This window comes from Pongo abelii, chromosome 22, assembly GCF_028885655.2.
Source record: "Pongo abelii isolate AG06213 chromosome 22, NHGRI_mPonAbe1-v2.0_pri, whole genome shotgun sequence".
NCBI classification, from domain to species: Eukaryota; Metazoa; Chordata; class Mammalia; order Primates; family Hominidae; genus Pongo; species Pongo abelii.
In genome coordinates, this window is record NC_072007.2 from 54,005,339 (window position 1) to 54,020,550 (window position 15,212).

General features: G+C 39.5%; 1 protein-coding gene across 6 annotated transcripts in view; it reads right to left on the reverse strand.

Moving 5' to 3' along the window:
- The window catches only part of HSF2BP (heat shock transcription factor 2 binding protein), a 125,908-nt gene that overhangs the window by 90,929 nt on the left and 19,767 nt on the right, over nucleotides 1-15,212 (reverse strand). For 4 of the 6 annotated variants that reach the window (XM_024239300.3, XM_054542603.2, XM_054542605.2 and 1 more), the window contains 2 exons: nucleotides 8,781-8,939; nucleotides 6,006-6,138 (listed from right to left, as the gene is read on the reverse strand). In XM_024239300.3, the coding sequence (XP_024095068.2) occupies nucleotides 6,006-6,138; nucleotides 8,781-8,939 (292 nt within the window). The remainder of the gene's footprint in view (nucleotides 1-6,005; nucleotides 6,139-8,780; nucleotides 8,940-15,212) is intronic. The other 2 variants (XM_024239301.3, XM_054542606.2) reach the window with 1 other exon arrangement.

The window sequence follows — 15,212 nt, forward strand, 5'->3', positions numbered from 1 at the left end:
GGTTCAGTAGAAAATTCACAATATGTAAAGTAATTAGAGCAGATGTTACTATTTCACCTTACACATGTCCAGAGAACTGACATCCTGGGAAGTAGATTCACTGGGCCAAACCTCCTCTGTACTACACTAACCTATCGTTAAAGAATAGTGACTACATTTTCTTAATCCAGTCTATCATCGTTGGACATTTGGGTTGGTTCCAAGTCTTTGCTACTGTGAATAATGCCGCAATAAACATACGTGTGCATGTGTCTTTATAGCAGCATGATTTATAGTCCTTTGGATTAAGAAAATGTGGCACATATACACCATGGAATACTATGCAGCCATAAAAAATGATGAGTTCACGTCCTTTGTAGGGACATGGATGAAATTGGAAATCATCATTCTCAGTAAACTATCGCAAGAACAAAAAACCAAACACTGCATATTCTCACTCATAGGTGGGAATTGAACAATGAGAACACATGGACACAGGAAGGGGAACATCACACTCTGGGGACTGTTGTGGGGTGGGGGGAGGGGGGAGGGATAGCATTGGGAGATATACCTAATGCTAGATGACGAGTTGGTGGGTGCAGCGCACCAGCATGGCACATGTATACATATGTAACTTACCTGCACATTGCGCACATGTACCATAAAACCTAAAGTATAATAATAATAATAATAATAATAATAAAAGAAAAAAAAAAAAGAATAGTGACTACAGTTGAGTAGAAATTTAACAATTTCAATGTTTAAATAAATTCCTGATTTCCAGCTTTAGCTTAGGATACAGAAAACTGGTAACAGCTACCCCATTCTTTCCGGGGGCAGAGGGAGAGATAATTTACCAAAATCACAGGTCTTCTTGAACACATTAGAGAGCTAAGGCTGGACATCAGCCAACCAATCTGAAAAATGACGAAAGGCAACAGCCTCCAAGCAGATACATGAAGCAAGCACTTGCTCACCTGGGGCATATGCTGGACACCACACAAGGCAGCAAAAAAAAAAAAAAAAAAAAAAAAAAAACCCAGCTAAAATATTGAACAAATCACAAAATCAGTAGTTGCCTTGGGCTGGTGATGAGTGGAGAACTGGACTACAGAAGGATGGGGTGCAGGAAGTCTGGGGGAAGGAATTAGTTCCACAACCTAATTGTGGTGGGTAAACGACTGTATACTTTTGTAGAAATTTACAGAACTGCAAAAAGGTTTAAAAAAAAAACTATAAGAATGAATTCACTGTATGTAAAATTTTAAAAAGAACATTTGTTTCAGAAGGAAAAGGATCCATTTGACATCTAACCCATGGTATCTATTACCTATCCCCACAGAATAGTCTTAGTATTTGAGACTTATAAGCCCCCAAGCCTCTGCAAATCAGCACTTTAATAAAATATTCCTCGCAGTCAAATTCATTAACATGCAAATATAAGTGCCCACTATCCAACTCTTCGTAAGAGTTCCTATGTAAACCAACACAAACACAGGAAAGCAAAGCCGCACTGAGCTTGAATGCTGGGCAGGCAACAGGGCGGCTTCACTCACAGCCCACTGCCTCACCTGCATGCCAGCCAGCAGTTCAGGCAGCTCAAATTCACAACCAGCAACATGACAAGTCGCATAGGTCATAGGCCTTTGGGGTCACTTGCAAAGAGAAGAAAACGCAAATTATTTAATTTGCAAATGGCTTCTGTTAAAAGACAACCTGCAAACAATTTTTTTAAAGGGAGGGCAATGCAAGCCTGCTACAACTGTAGGTGCCATGATGAACGTACAGAATGCTGCCCTGCACTGGAGTAAGGAATAGCCAAAAACATCACAGTCTCAGCATCCACCCCGCAAGAACTATCATCAAGTTTTAAGGGATTAAGAAACAAATGTCTACACAGGACCTATCCCATTAGGATTTCAATAAAAGAAGAATAACACCATAAGAAAAATAAAATTTTCTCTCACTTTAACAGCAGAGAATTTTCCTAAGAACAGCATGGGAAAATAATAATAAAGCAGAGATTAAAGATCAATGTAAAAAAAACAGTCTGAAATTAAATAATTCAAACTTAAAGCTGTTGGGACTTTAAATTATCCCAACCATCGTGAAAAATGTAGCTATGCGGCTGCAAATTCTGCATTTTTCTTTCCTGTAAATAATTAAGACCAAACTGCTGGAGATAAGACTTCCTCAGATAACCCTCCTTGGAATGTAGCAATCTATAAACAGTCAAATCACTGTGGCACACACACTGATCTTGTATGGAAAATGTTCTAATCCTGCTGGAACTTCTCTGTCTCTGCCTATATCAGTAAAATCTTCTTCACTTTGGAACCCTGACCCCATTGGTTTGAAGTTGGTGTTTCTGAGTGGCCACTGTCAAGCTCTGTGCACAAATAAACTCTGTACTTAGTCATATTTTCTGAATCTCGTTGTTTAAGGCTGATAAGTCACAGCAATGTATTGAACCATTTCACTGACTTCAGAACAAAGAGCCTCAATACTCACTAGTACATTCCACCTCTTTCTATACCAAGAATTTTTTTTTTTTTTTTTTTTTTTTAGAGACGGAGTCTTGCTCTGTCACCCAGGGTGGAGTGTAGTGGCACGATTTCAGCTGACTACAACCTCTACCTCCCAGGTTCAAGCGATTCTCCTGCCTCAGCCTACTGAGTAGCTGGGATTACAGATGCACACCACCACGCCTGGCTAATTTTTTTGTATTTTTAGTAGAGACAGGGTTTCCCCATGTTGGCCAGGCTGGTCTCAAACTCCTCCTGACTTCAAGTGATCCACCTGCCTCAAGCCTCCCAAAATGCTGGGATTACAGGCATAAGCCACCGTGCCTTGCCTCTATACTAAGAAATTATTTAGTCCCTGGACTTTATCCTTTATGATAGTTCTGATATGGAATTTTATCATAACTCTCAGGGAAAGGTTTACTTTATTATCTTTTAGGAGAATTTTACTGAAGAGGCAATTTAGGTTTTTGGAATTATATAATTATTATACTAAAACAATAGCAAAGAGCTCAGTTTAAGCTTAGCTTAAAGCTTTTACTTTAGCTAGCTAGATAGTAAAATTATGATTCTGAATAAAAGCAGCTAAACTTAATTGTTTTTTTCTGTCAAGGTACATAACTACACAGAACATGCAAACTCATCTGTTTCCTTCAGATCATTCATTCTTAATAACTGATACTTATCAGAATCACCTGGGGTGATTTTCCAAAATAAACATAACTGGTACCTATCCCAGATCTATGGAATCAGATTATCCAGGGTGCTCCCCAGCATTAAATATCTGAAAACACTCCTGAGAGATGTTTACACACTCTCAACCCTGACTGTAAACACCAGTCTCTCCAACAGTCACTACAGCTGAAAAGAATTACAGGCACATTTCATTTTATTGCATTCACTTTATTGTGCTTTGCAGATACTGTTTTTTTACAAATTGAAGGAATTTGGCAACCCTGCATTGAGCAAGTCTGTTGGTGCCATTTTTCCAACAGTATGTGCTTAATTCATGTCTCTGTGTCACATTTTGGTAATCCTTGCAATAGTTGAAACTTTTTCATTATTATTACATCTGTTATGGTCATCTGTGATCAGTGATCTTTGATGTTACCACTGTAATTGTTTTAGGGCACCATGAGCCACACCCATATAAGACAGCAAATTTAATCAATACATGCTACTTATCTTCTGATTTTTCCAATGACTGGCCATTCCCGTTTCTCTCCCTCTCCTAGGAACTTGCTATTCCCTGAGACACAACAATATTGAAATTAGGCCAGTTAATAACCCTACAATGACCTCTAAATGTTTAAGCAAAAGGAAAAGATACATGTCTGAAAGCAAAAGCTAGAAATGATTAAGCTTAGTGAAGGCATGGCCAAAGCTGAGACCTGCTGGAAGTTAGACCTCTTGTGCCAAACAGCCAAGCTATGACTCCAAATGCAAAGTTCTTGATAGAAATTAAAAGCTCTATTCCAGTGAACACATGAATGACAAGAATGCAAAACAGCCTTATTGCTGATATGGAGAAAGCCCAAGTATTCTAGACAGAAGATCAAAAATCATCAAAAATCCCTTAAGCCAAAGCCTAATTCAGAGAAAAGCCCTAATGCTCTTCAATTCTGTGAAGGCTGACAGGGGTAAGAAAGCTTCAGAAGAAAAGCTGGACGCTAGTACAGGTTGCTTCATGAGGTTTAAGGAAAAAAGTTGTCTCCATAACATAAAAGTACAATGTGCAGCAGCAAGTGCTGATGGAGAAGCTGCAGCAAGTTATCCAGAAGATCTAGCTAAGATCACTGCCGAGGGTGGTTACACTAAGCAAGAGATTTTCAATGTAGACAAAGTAGCTTTCTATTGGAAGAAGACGCCATCTAGGACTTTCACCGCTAGAGAAAAGTCAATGCCTGGCTTCAAAGCATCAAAAGACAGGCTGACTCTCTTGTTAGGGGCCAATGGTGCTGGTGACTTTAATTGAAGTCAATGCTCATTTAAAGCCAGTGCTCCTTTAACCATTCTGAAAATCCTAGAGCCCTTAAGAATTATGCTAAATCTACTCTTGCCTGTGCTCTAGAAATAGAAAAACAAAGCCTGGATGACAGCACACCTGTTTCCAGCATGGTTTACTGAATATTTTCAGCCCACTGTTGAGACCTACTGCTCAGAAAAAAAGATTTCTTTCAAAATACTACTGTTCATTGACAATGCACCTGGTCAATCAAGAGCCATGATGGAGAGGTACAAGGAGAGTAATGTTGACTCCATGCCTGCTAATACAAGATCTATTCCTCAGCTCATACATCAAAAAGAAATTTCAACTTTCAAGTCCTATTTTTTTTTAAGAACTACATTTCATAACACTACGGCTGCCATAGACAGTGATTCCTCTGATGGATCTGGGTGAAGTAAACTGAAAACCTTCTAAAAAGGATTCACCATTCTAGATGCCATTAAGAATATTCATGATTCAGCCGGGCGCAGTGGCTCATGCCTATAATCCCAGCACTTTGGGAGGCTGAGGCAGGCAGATCACCTGAGGTCGGGAGTTCGAGACCAGCCTGGCCAACATGGAGAAACCCCGTCTCTACTAAAAATACAAAATTAGCCGGGCATGGTGGCACATGCCTGTAATCCCAGCTACTCGGGAGGCTGAGGCAGAAGAATCGCTTAAATCCAGAAGGCAGAGGTTGCAGTGAGCTGAGCTCATGTCATTGCACTCCAGCCTGGGCAACAAGAGAATATTCATGATTCATGGGAGGAGGTTAAAATAACAACATTAACAGGAGTTTGGAAGAAGTTGATTTCAATCCTCATGGATGACTTTGAAGGGTTCATGACTTCAGTGGAGTAAGTAACTACAGACGTGGTGGTAGAAACAACGGATAAGTTGCTTCTTATGGAAGAACAAAGAAAGTGGTTTCTTGAGATGGAATCTACTCTTGGTGAAGATGCTAAGACATTGTTGAAATAAGAACAAAAGATTCAGAATATTATATATACTTAGCTGACAAAGAAGCAGTAGGGTTTGAGAGGGCTGACTCCAATTTTGAAAGTGTTCTACTGCAGAAAAAATGCTATCAAACAGCATCACATGCTACAGAGAAATCTTACATGAAAGGAAGACTTAATCGATGTGGCAAACTTCATTGTTGCTTCATTTTAAGAAATTGCCACAGCCACCCCAACCTTCAGTAACTACCACCCTGATCAGTTAGCAGTCATCAATATCACGGCAAGACCCTCCACCAGCAAAAAACTGTAACTCGCTGAAGGCTCAGATGATCATTAGCATTTTTAGCAATAAAGAATTTTCTAATTAAAGTTTGTACACTGTTTAGACATAATGCTATTGTACATATAACAGACTACAGTATAGTGTAAACATAATTTGTATATGCACTGGGAAACTAAAAAAATTCATGTGACTCATTTGTTATTGCAATATTTGCTTTATTGCAGTGGTCTGGAACCAAACACGCAATATCTCCAAGGTATGCTTGCACTTACTTGTTACAATTCCAGCCAGAGCAAAAACAAACTGATTTTCATCCGAATCAAGCTCCTTGATATCACCATCTAATGACTTCACAAAACTCTCCATTGTTTGACCAGTGATGCTGAAAAACTTCAAAGCTTTATCCTGAAAGTTTGAAAATCAAAGTGTCATATCTTTTTACAGACACTAGTGTGAAAACATTTTAAAAGTGCAGGATACAGAAGATTCTAGTTTTAACTGTAGAATATTGTAAAATCTATTCCCTCATTAAAAGTTCCAACTAAAAGAACAGAGAAAGCAGCTTGAGGCATACAGGAGCAACAAAAACTACCCTGAAGACTGGTGGACTCTTCATATGCATAAATATGAAATAGGACAAATGTACATGATGATAAAAGTAAATGGGAAGAATTCACTCAAAATGTTAATAAAAATATACTAGAAAAACATGCTGTCTATTTGCTCTGGGCATTAAACCAGAGGTGTTCAAAGCTTTAGCATAACTTTTTTCAAAAAAAAATCTTAATGGAAACATGTAAAAGAGGTAAAGACTGGCTCCTCTGGTAGTTTAAATCTTCATCACTTGGCAAAAAGCATTTCCAAGTTTGAACCTCTGAGTTACTTCCTTTGGGGTGCTAGAGTTCTGAAGAAGAATTTTAAAACCAATGTACATTTTAACCCAGTTAAAAAATGGAAATATTTGCATTTACAAATGATATAAGAAAACTTCATGGATGATCAAATAATCTAAAACTGGGTTGTGGTGATGGTTAATGCAACTCTAAAAATTTGCTAAAAACCACTGAATTGTACATTTACAATCTTACAGTATGTAAATTAAACCCAATAAAGCTCAACAAACTTTTAAAAACACATTTAGTCGTTCCACCTAAAGTCAAACACAACTGTTATTTCTATTAGCAGTAAGTAATTTCTCACTGGTTTCCTGCCACACATCCCCCTCTTCACCTTCATTTCCAGTCATGATCATGCCATGCTCCCAAACACCGATCTTTTTTGGCTCCTCTTGTCCCCTCCAGGTGCCCACTCTGCCCGGCCACCACATCTGCCTCAACTGCCACAGCTCTCATACATGTTCCTTCTTTCCCATCTCCCCTGCAGAGGGCCGAGCTCACTCCAGCCAGACCAGCTAGAACAACCACCTCATCAGTCATCCTGTCTAGACGCGATGTGCCACAACTCCACCTCCTAATCCATCCTCACGCACTGTCAGGTGAATCTTCCTAAAATTCTGCTCTTATCCTATCACTCTTTTACTGAAAAACTCTTAGGGAAAATCCAGTCTTCCCACCTACAGGATGAACCATCAACCTGGTATTCAAGGTCCCAAAGTCACATCCCAACCTACGTTTAAGCTTTATCTCCCCACTACTCTATTACATTAACTCTCCACTGTGTCAACTGACCTACTCACTGTCCTAAAACAAACCCACCCATTTTCTGCCATTTCTACCTATTCATCAAGGCCCATTTCAAATTTATCCCCTTCTGTGAAGTTCCCTGATAAACGCCTGCACACATGCATACATGTGCGTGTGCACGCTCCTACACACACACACGCTCCCACACACAGAATGCCCCCACACACACATGCTCCCACACACACACACACTCCCACACACACACAATGCTCCCACACACACACACACGCTCCCACACACACGCTCCCACATACACAGGCTCACACACACACACACACTCCCCCACACACATGCTCCCCTACACACACGCTCCCCCCCACACACACACGCTCCCCACACACACACATGCTCCCACATACACACACACATGCTCCCACATACACACACACGCTCCCACACACACGCTCCCACACAAATACATGCTCCCAGACACACACGCTCCCCACACACACACATGCTCCCACACAGACACGCGCCCACACACACAGACACGCTCCCACACACGCTCCCACGGTCACACACACACGCACATGCTCACACACACGCTCACACACACACGCTGCCACACACACACAGTTGAACCTTGAAAACAAGGGTTTGAACTGCACAGGTCCACTTACACAAGAATTTTCTTCAGGAAAAGTTACACCGAGTGTGTCTGCTGCTCCAGCCTCCCCTTCCACCTCCTCCACCTCTACCACCCCTTAGACAGCAATGCCAACCCAACCACTCCTCTTCCTCCTCCTCTTCAGCCTACTCAATTTGAAGATGATGAGGGTGAAGACCTTCATGATGATCTAACATACAAAAAATGTAATGTGTTAATCAACTATTTATGTTATCAGTAAGGCTTCCAGCCAACAGTAGAGAGAGTCAAAAGTTCTATGTGGCTTTTCAACTGTGCAGGGGGTCAGCGCCCCTAACCTCCATGTTGCTCAAGGTTCTGCATCTATATGTATGTGTGTGTGTGTGTGTATGTATAAACACACACACACATCTACATACATGTATATATGTTAGATAACATAATATTCAATAAATACTATATTAACCATGAGATAATATATATAAAAGCACTTTTGATCTTGTTAAACACATGGAAAGTATTAATACTGAAGTGGTAATATGTCCACATATACCACAAGGTCTCCTGGAGAGAAGGGATCTTATTTCATTCACTTTGCATCAGGTTACAATGAACCATATATGATAGGTATTCAGTAACTAGTTGATGAATGAACAAAAGAAAATGGAAAGATATGGACTTAGTCTTTAAATGCCTTAATAAGCTATATGCTCTAAGTTACACAAGCATTAATCAACAATATCTGAGAGCCCACTGACCATACTTACTCCTCCCAAAATGGCCTTGACGACTTCCTCACTGCTGGAGACACCCCACAAGAGGGTACAGGCTGCTGCTCCCATTTCTGTGCAATACTCTGCCTGCTGCAGGAGTTGCTGCTTCGCTTCATTCAACTGCTGTCGAAGAGCCAGTTTCTCCTAAAAGCAAAACAAAATCGAAAAATAAATAATAGCATTCAACCTTGACATATCTTTATTACATTTCCTCTTTCACAAAGATATTTATTAAAGAAATGCACGTATAATTATAGAAAATAGTTGCAAATGAAAGCTAGTCCTAAGAGAGCCATAATCTATATCTACAAAAGAAATTTCAAAGGCAAAAATATTTGAGAAATATCTGAGGAAAGAACGTACTACCACATTATGGTTGATAAACCCACAGAGCTGAATTCATCTGCTTTAAGTAACTATATGAAATATCTCAAGCCCCAAGTAACTATACCCAGAACCAGCACCAACCAAGGCTTCTGAACAAAAACAACCTCACAAAGCAATTTACCCAGAAAGCAACATTTCTAAGACAGGAGACTGCCTCCTCCAAGTGGCTCACTCCATTGAAAAAACGCCATCTGCCAGAGGCAGACACCAAATAAAAGGCACTTGGACATCAGGATTTGTAAAAAAAAGAAGTACTTTAGAAAAACTCATTCTGTATAAACATATCCTTAAGTCCTCAAGAGAATATTGCCAAAGGTGCCAGTAAATATAAAATACAATCTGTGAAACTAAACAGGGAAAGAAAACCTAAAACCTAAGACCAGGTAGGAAAGATGGGAGGAGGGGCAAAAAGAAGTGTGAAGGCTGGGAGTCCTATTCATGCCCTGGTGCAGCAAGCCAATGCCAGTCTAAGAAGATGGAGGCTAGGAAGAGTTTCCTACTCTCCCACCAGCAGTGTCTGAAGTGACCTGTAGCTGGGCAAGTCTCCGCCATGGCACTCTTCACAAGGGAAACACAGGGAATAGCCGTCCTGATGGCCCTCCTGACAACACAAGCACACTTCGAGGATTCACCTTGAGTGTACTGCTAGAGTGATGGGGGGCTTCCTGTCCTCTCCAACCACCAGCACCAGGTACCTGAAATTCCCTTAAAAGGTGATACCATTTCCTGATTTAATACGACAAAAACTGAAAACTATAAAACCCCAGTTAAATTCATTTATACCAAATGTAATTAGTTACATAAACAACAAAGTTAAAGTATATTAAATGTTGTAGATTTTCTTTTAGTGAGATAAATACAAGACAAAGTAGAGGGGGCTTTTCACCCCTTGGAGGAAAAAGGGAGCTTTGGAGCTACAAATCAAAACTGTTGACCTCATAACTTGGATTAGGGTGGTCCACTCATAGTTACCTGGAGACAATGCATTTGGCACACAGAGATTCATACACATTCATACATATATGCACACATGTATTTAAGAAAAAAATGGCCACTGAGCCTCTGGCACACGCTAATACTGCATCATGTGATCTGTCAACTCTGGGTTTTTAATGTCTTCATTATAACAATAATCTGGACTCCTAGATTCATCCTTCCAGTGTATGTAGCTGAACACAAGTCATGGTGACACATGAAGAAAACTATGTCAAGCACTTCCTTTTGGAATTCTAGCTTTTCTCACAACTTAAGCTGTCTGCATCTCAGTTAGTCAGGATATGGTGGTTCTTCTGCACGACTACAAAAAGACTACTGAGAAGAACCAGGAAGGACTTTGCTCACTACAGTCACATTTGGTAGTTGCAGGAGGATATTTTCCCCAACGCAGGGTTCCACACATAGTACAATAATATTAAAAAAAAAAAAAAACTCAAAGAAAATCATAGCATTCCCAGTAACATCAAAAATGAGAATAATTTTTTAAAGTGCAAGACCTATACAATGAAAACTACAAAGCATTACTGAGAGAAAGTAAAGAGCTAAATAAAGAGATATACCATGTTCAAAAACTGGTAGGATGTCAATTCTTCCCAAACTAATCTACAGATTCAACACAATCCCTATCAAAATCTCAGCAGACTTCTGTACAAAGTGATAATCTGATTCTAAAATTTCTATGGAAATTCAACACTCAGAATATCTAAAAAATTGTCTGAAAAAGAAGAACAATGTTAGAAGACTAACAGTGCCTGATTTAGAGGCAAAAGCAAACTAACTATAAACCTACAGAAATAGAACCATTGTGGCATTGCTATAAGGATGGACATATAGATCAGTGAAACACTGACATGTCAACTGATTTTAACAAAGGTGCCAATGCAATTCAATGGAAAAAGGATAGTCTTTTCAACAACTGATGCTAAAACAACTGAATATTCATATGCAAAAAAAAATTAATTCAAAATGAATCACAGGGCCGGGCGCGGTGGCTCACACCTACAATCCTAGCATTCTGGGAGGCTGAGGTGGGTGGATTGCTTGAAGTCAGGAGTTCAAGACTAGCCTGACCAACATGGTAAAACCCGTCTCTACTAAAAATACAAAAGTTAGCTGAGCATGGTGGCACGGGCCTGTAATCCCACCTATAATCCCACCTACTTGGGAGGCTGAGGCAGGAGAATCGCTTGAACCCAGGAGGGGGCGGTTGCAGTGAGTCGAGATCATGCCACTGCACTCCAGCCTGGATGACAGAGCAAGACTCCATCTCAAAAAAAAAAAAAAAAAATCATAGGCCAGCCGCAGTGGCTCATTGTACCTTGGGAGGCTGAGATGGGAGGATCAAGACCATCCTGGGCACCACAGTGAGACCCCATCTCTACAAAAAAAAAAAAAAAAAAAAAATTTTTTTTAAATAGCCAGGCACGGTGAGGCTGAAGTAGGATCACTTGAGCCTGGGAGGTTGAAGCTGAAGTGAGCCATGATCACACCACTACACTCCAGCCTAGGTGACAGAGCAAGACACCATCTCAAGAAAGAAAAGAAAAGAAAAAAGGAAGGGGGAAAAAAGAGAAAGAATCATAAACATAAATGTAAAATTTCTCAAAAAAAATCATTATGACCATGGGTTAGGCAAATATTTTTTAGACATCACAAAACCATGACCTATTAAAAAATAATAATAAAGTAAGTTTCATCAAAACTTAAAAGTTCTACTCTTCAAAAGATACCTTATAAAGAAAGTAAAAAGACAAGCCACAGGCTAAGAGAAAGTACTTCTAATCACATATCTAAAAAAGGACTTGTGTCCAGATTAAAGAATTCTTACACATCAACAACACAACCTAACTAAAAATCGGCAAAAGATTTGAAGAGATATTTAACCAAAGAAAACATATAAATGTGGCCGGGCGCGATGGTAATCCCAGCACTTTGAGAGGCCGAGGCAGGCGGATCACTTGAGGTCAGGAGTTTAGGACCAGTCTGGCCAACATGGTGAAACCCTGTCTCTAATAAAAATACAAAAATTAGCTGGGTGTGGTGGCGTGTGCCTGTAATCCCAGCTGCTCAGGAGGCTGAGGCAGAAGAATTGCTTGAACCTGGGAGGTGGAGGCTGCAGTGAGCAGAGATCACAGCGCTACACTCCAGCCTGAGCGAAACCCTGTCTCAAAAAAAAAAAAAAGAAAGAAAGAAAGAAAGAAAAATGAAAACATATGACTGCAGAAAAACTTGTACACAAATGTTTATAGTGGCATTAGTCATAACAGTCAAAAACTGGAACAGGACAAGCGAGGTGGCTCACACTTGTAATCCCAGCACTTTGGAAGGCCAAGACGGGCAGAACACTTGGAGCCAGGAGTTCGAGACCAGCCTGGCCAACATGGCGAAACCCTGTACCTATAAAATAAAAAAGAAAACTGGAAATAATCTAAATGCCCATCAACTGGTGAATGGATGAAGAAAATGTGAATATCCATCCAATGGAATATTGTTTTGCAATAAAAAATAAACGATGTATGCTATAACACGAATAAACCTTCAAAACATTATGCCAGACACAAAAGACTACATATTATATACATATTATATAATTCTGTTCCTACAAAATATTCAGAAAAGGAAATCTAAAGAGACAGAAAGATCAGTGTTTGCCTGGGGCTGTGCAAGAGAGCAGGGACTAATTGCAACAGATATGTGATGGAAATGTTCTAAAAGTTGATTGGACAAAATCCAACACTCACTAATTATAAAAATAAATAAATAAATAAATAAAAATAAAAGTTCTCAGTCAGGCCCAGTGGCTCATGCCTGTAATCCCAGCATTTTAAGGAACCAAGGTGGGAGGTTCACTTGACGAGAGAGGAGTTGGAGACCAGCCTTGGCAACACAGCAAGACCCTATCTCTACAAAAACTTCAAAAAAAAACAAAATTAGCTGGCCATGGTGGCATATGCCTATAGACTCAGGAGGTTCAGGCAACTGGATCCTTTGAGCCCAGGAGTTCAAGGCTGCAGTGAGCTATGATCACACTACTGCACTCCAGCCTGGGCTACAGAGTGAGGCCCTGTCTCTGGAAAAAAAAGAAAGAAAGAACAAAGGAACTCAGCAAACCCGGAATAGAGGGGAACTTTCTCAATTTTACAAACGCATCTGCAAAAACCTACAGCTAAAATCATAATTAATGCTGAAAGACTGAATACTTTCCCCTGAGATCAGGAACAAGGCAAAGACATCTACTCCCACCACTCTTATTCAGCACTGTACTATAGTGCTGGAAGGCCTGGCTACGCAACAAGGAAAGAGGAAGAAATAAAAGGTATACGAAGTAGAATGAAGAACTAGAACAGCCCCTATTTGCAGATGACATGATTGTCCATGTAGAAAATCTCAAGAAATCCATAAAAGAACTCCTAGAAGGCATAAAGAGTTCAGAAAGACTACAGGGGCCGGGCGCGGTGGCTCACACCCATAATCCCAGCACTTTGAGAGGCCAAGGCAGGCGGATCATTTGAGGTCAGGAGTTTGAGACCAGCCTGGCCAACATGGTAAAACTGTGTCTGCACTAAAAATACAAAAACTACCCAGGCATTACAGGTGGCGTGCATCTGTAATCCCAGCTACTCGCGAGGCTGAGGCAGGAGAATTGCCTGAACCTGAGAGGCGGAGGTTGTAGTGAGCTGAGATCATACCACTGCACTCCAGCCTAGGGGACAAGATAAACAAACAAAAAGCAACCACATTTCTATGTGCTAACTAAAAAATGGAAACCAAAATTAAAAACACAATACCATTTACAGTTACTCCAAATAAAATTAAATACTTAGGTAAAAATCTAATACAAATGTGTATGCTGAAAATAATTAGGTAAAAATCTAACACAAATCTAGATGCTGAAAATAATTATAAACTGCTGATGAAAGAAATTAAAGACAACTTAAAGAAATGGAGAGACATGCTATGTTCATGAATTGAAAGATTCAACATAGTAAAGATATCAATTCTCTACAAACTGATCTATAAGTATACCACAATTTCTATTAAAATCCCAGCAAGGTTTTTGTAGACATAAACAAGCTTACTCTAAAATTTATGGGGAAAAGCAAAGGAGCTAGAATAGTTAAGGCAACTCTGAAAAAGAGGAATGAAATGGGAAAAATCATTTTATCCAGTGTTAAGGCTTACTATGTCGCTACAGTAATCAGAATAATGTATTATTGGTGCAGGAACAGATCAAAGTACCTGAGTAGAGAACCCACAACAGACCCAGGCCAGTATGACTGAATTTTGACAATGGTGCAAAAGCAATGCAATGAAGGAGAGAGAGTCTTTTTGAGAAACAGTACTGAAGCAACTGGACAACGATAAGCCAAAGAAAAAAATATTAACTTGAACTTAATCCTCATACCTTCTACAAAAATTAACTCAAAATGAATCATAGACTTAAATGTAAAATGTAAAACTATAAAACCATTAAGAAAAAAGAACGGGAGAAAATTGTGCAGACCTAGAGCTATGTGAAAAATTCTTAGACATAACAACAAGAAAACAGTCTATAAAAGGAGCAATCAGTAAATTGGACTTCATTAAAATTTAAAACATTCGCTTTTTGAAAGAACCTGTGAAGATGAAAAGAGCAGCTACAGACTGGGAGAAAAGACTTGCAAAACATATACTCAGCAAAGGACTTGTATCTAGAATATATCAAGAGCTCAAATGCAAAAGTAAAAAAAGAAAAAATCCAATTAGAACATGGGTAAAAGACACGAAAAAAACATTTCATAAAAGAGAATACACAGACAGAAAATAAATGCATGAAATGATGTTCAACATCATTAGCTATCAGGGAAATGCAAATTAAAACCACAACAAACCTATCAAAATGACTAAAATTCAAAATAGAATAACACCAAATGCTGGCTAGGACATGGAGAAAGTGAATCACTCATAGATTTTTGGTGGGACTATAAAATGGTACAGCCACTCTGGAAAACAATTTGGCAATTTCTTCCAAAACTAAATGTGCACTTACCATAC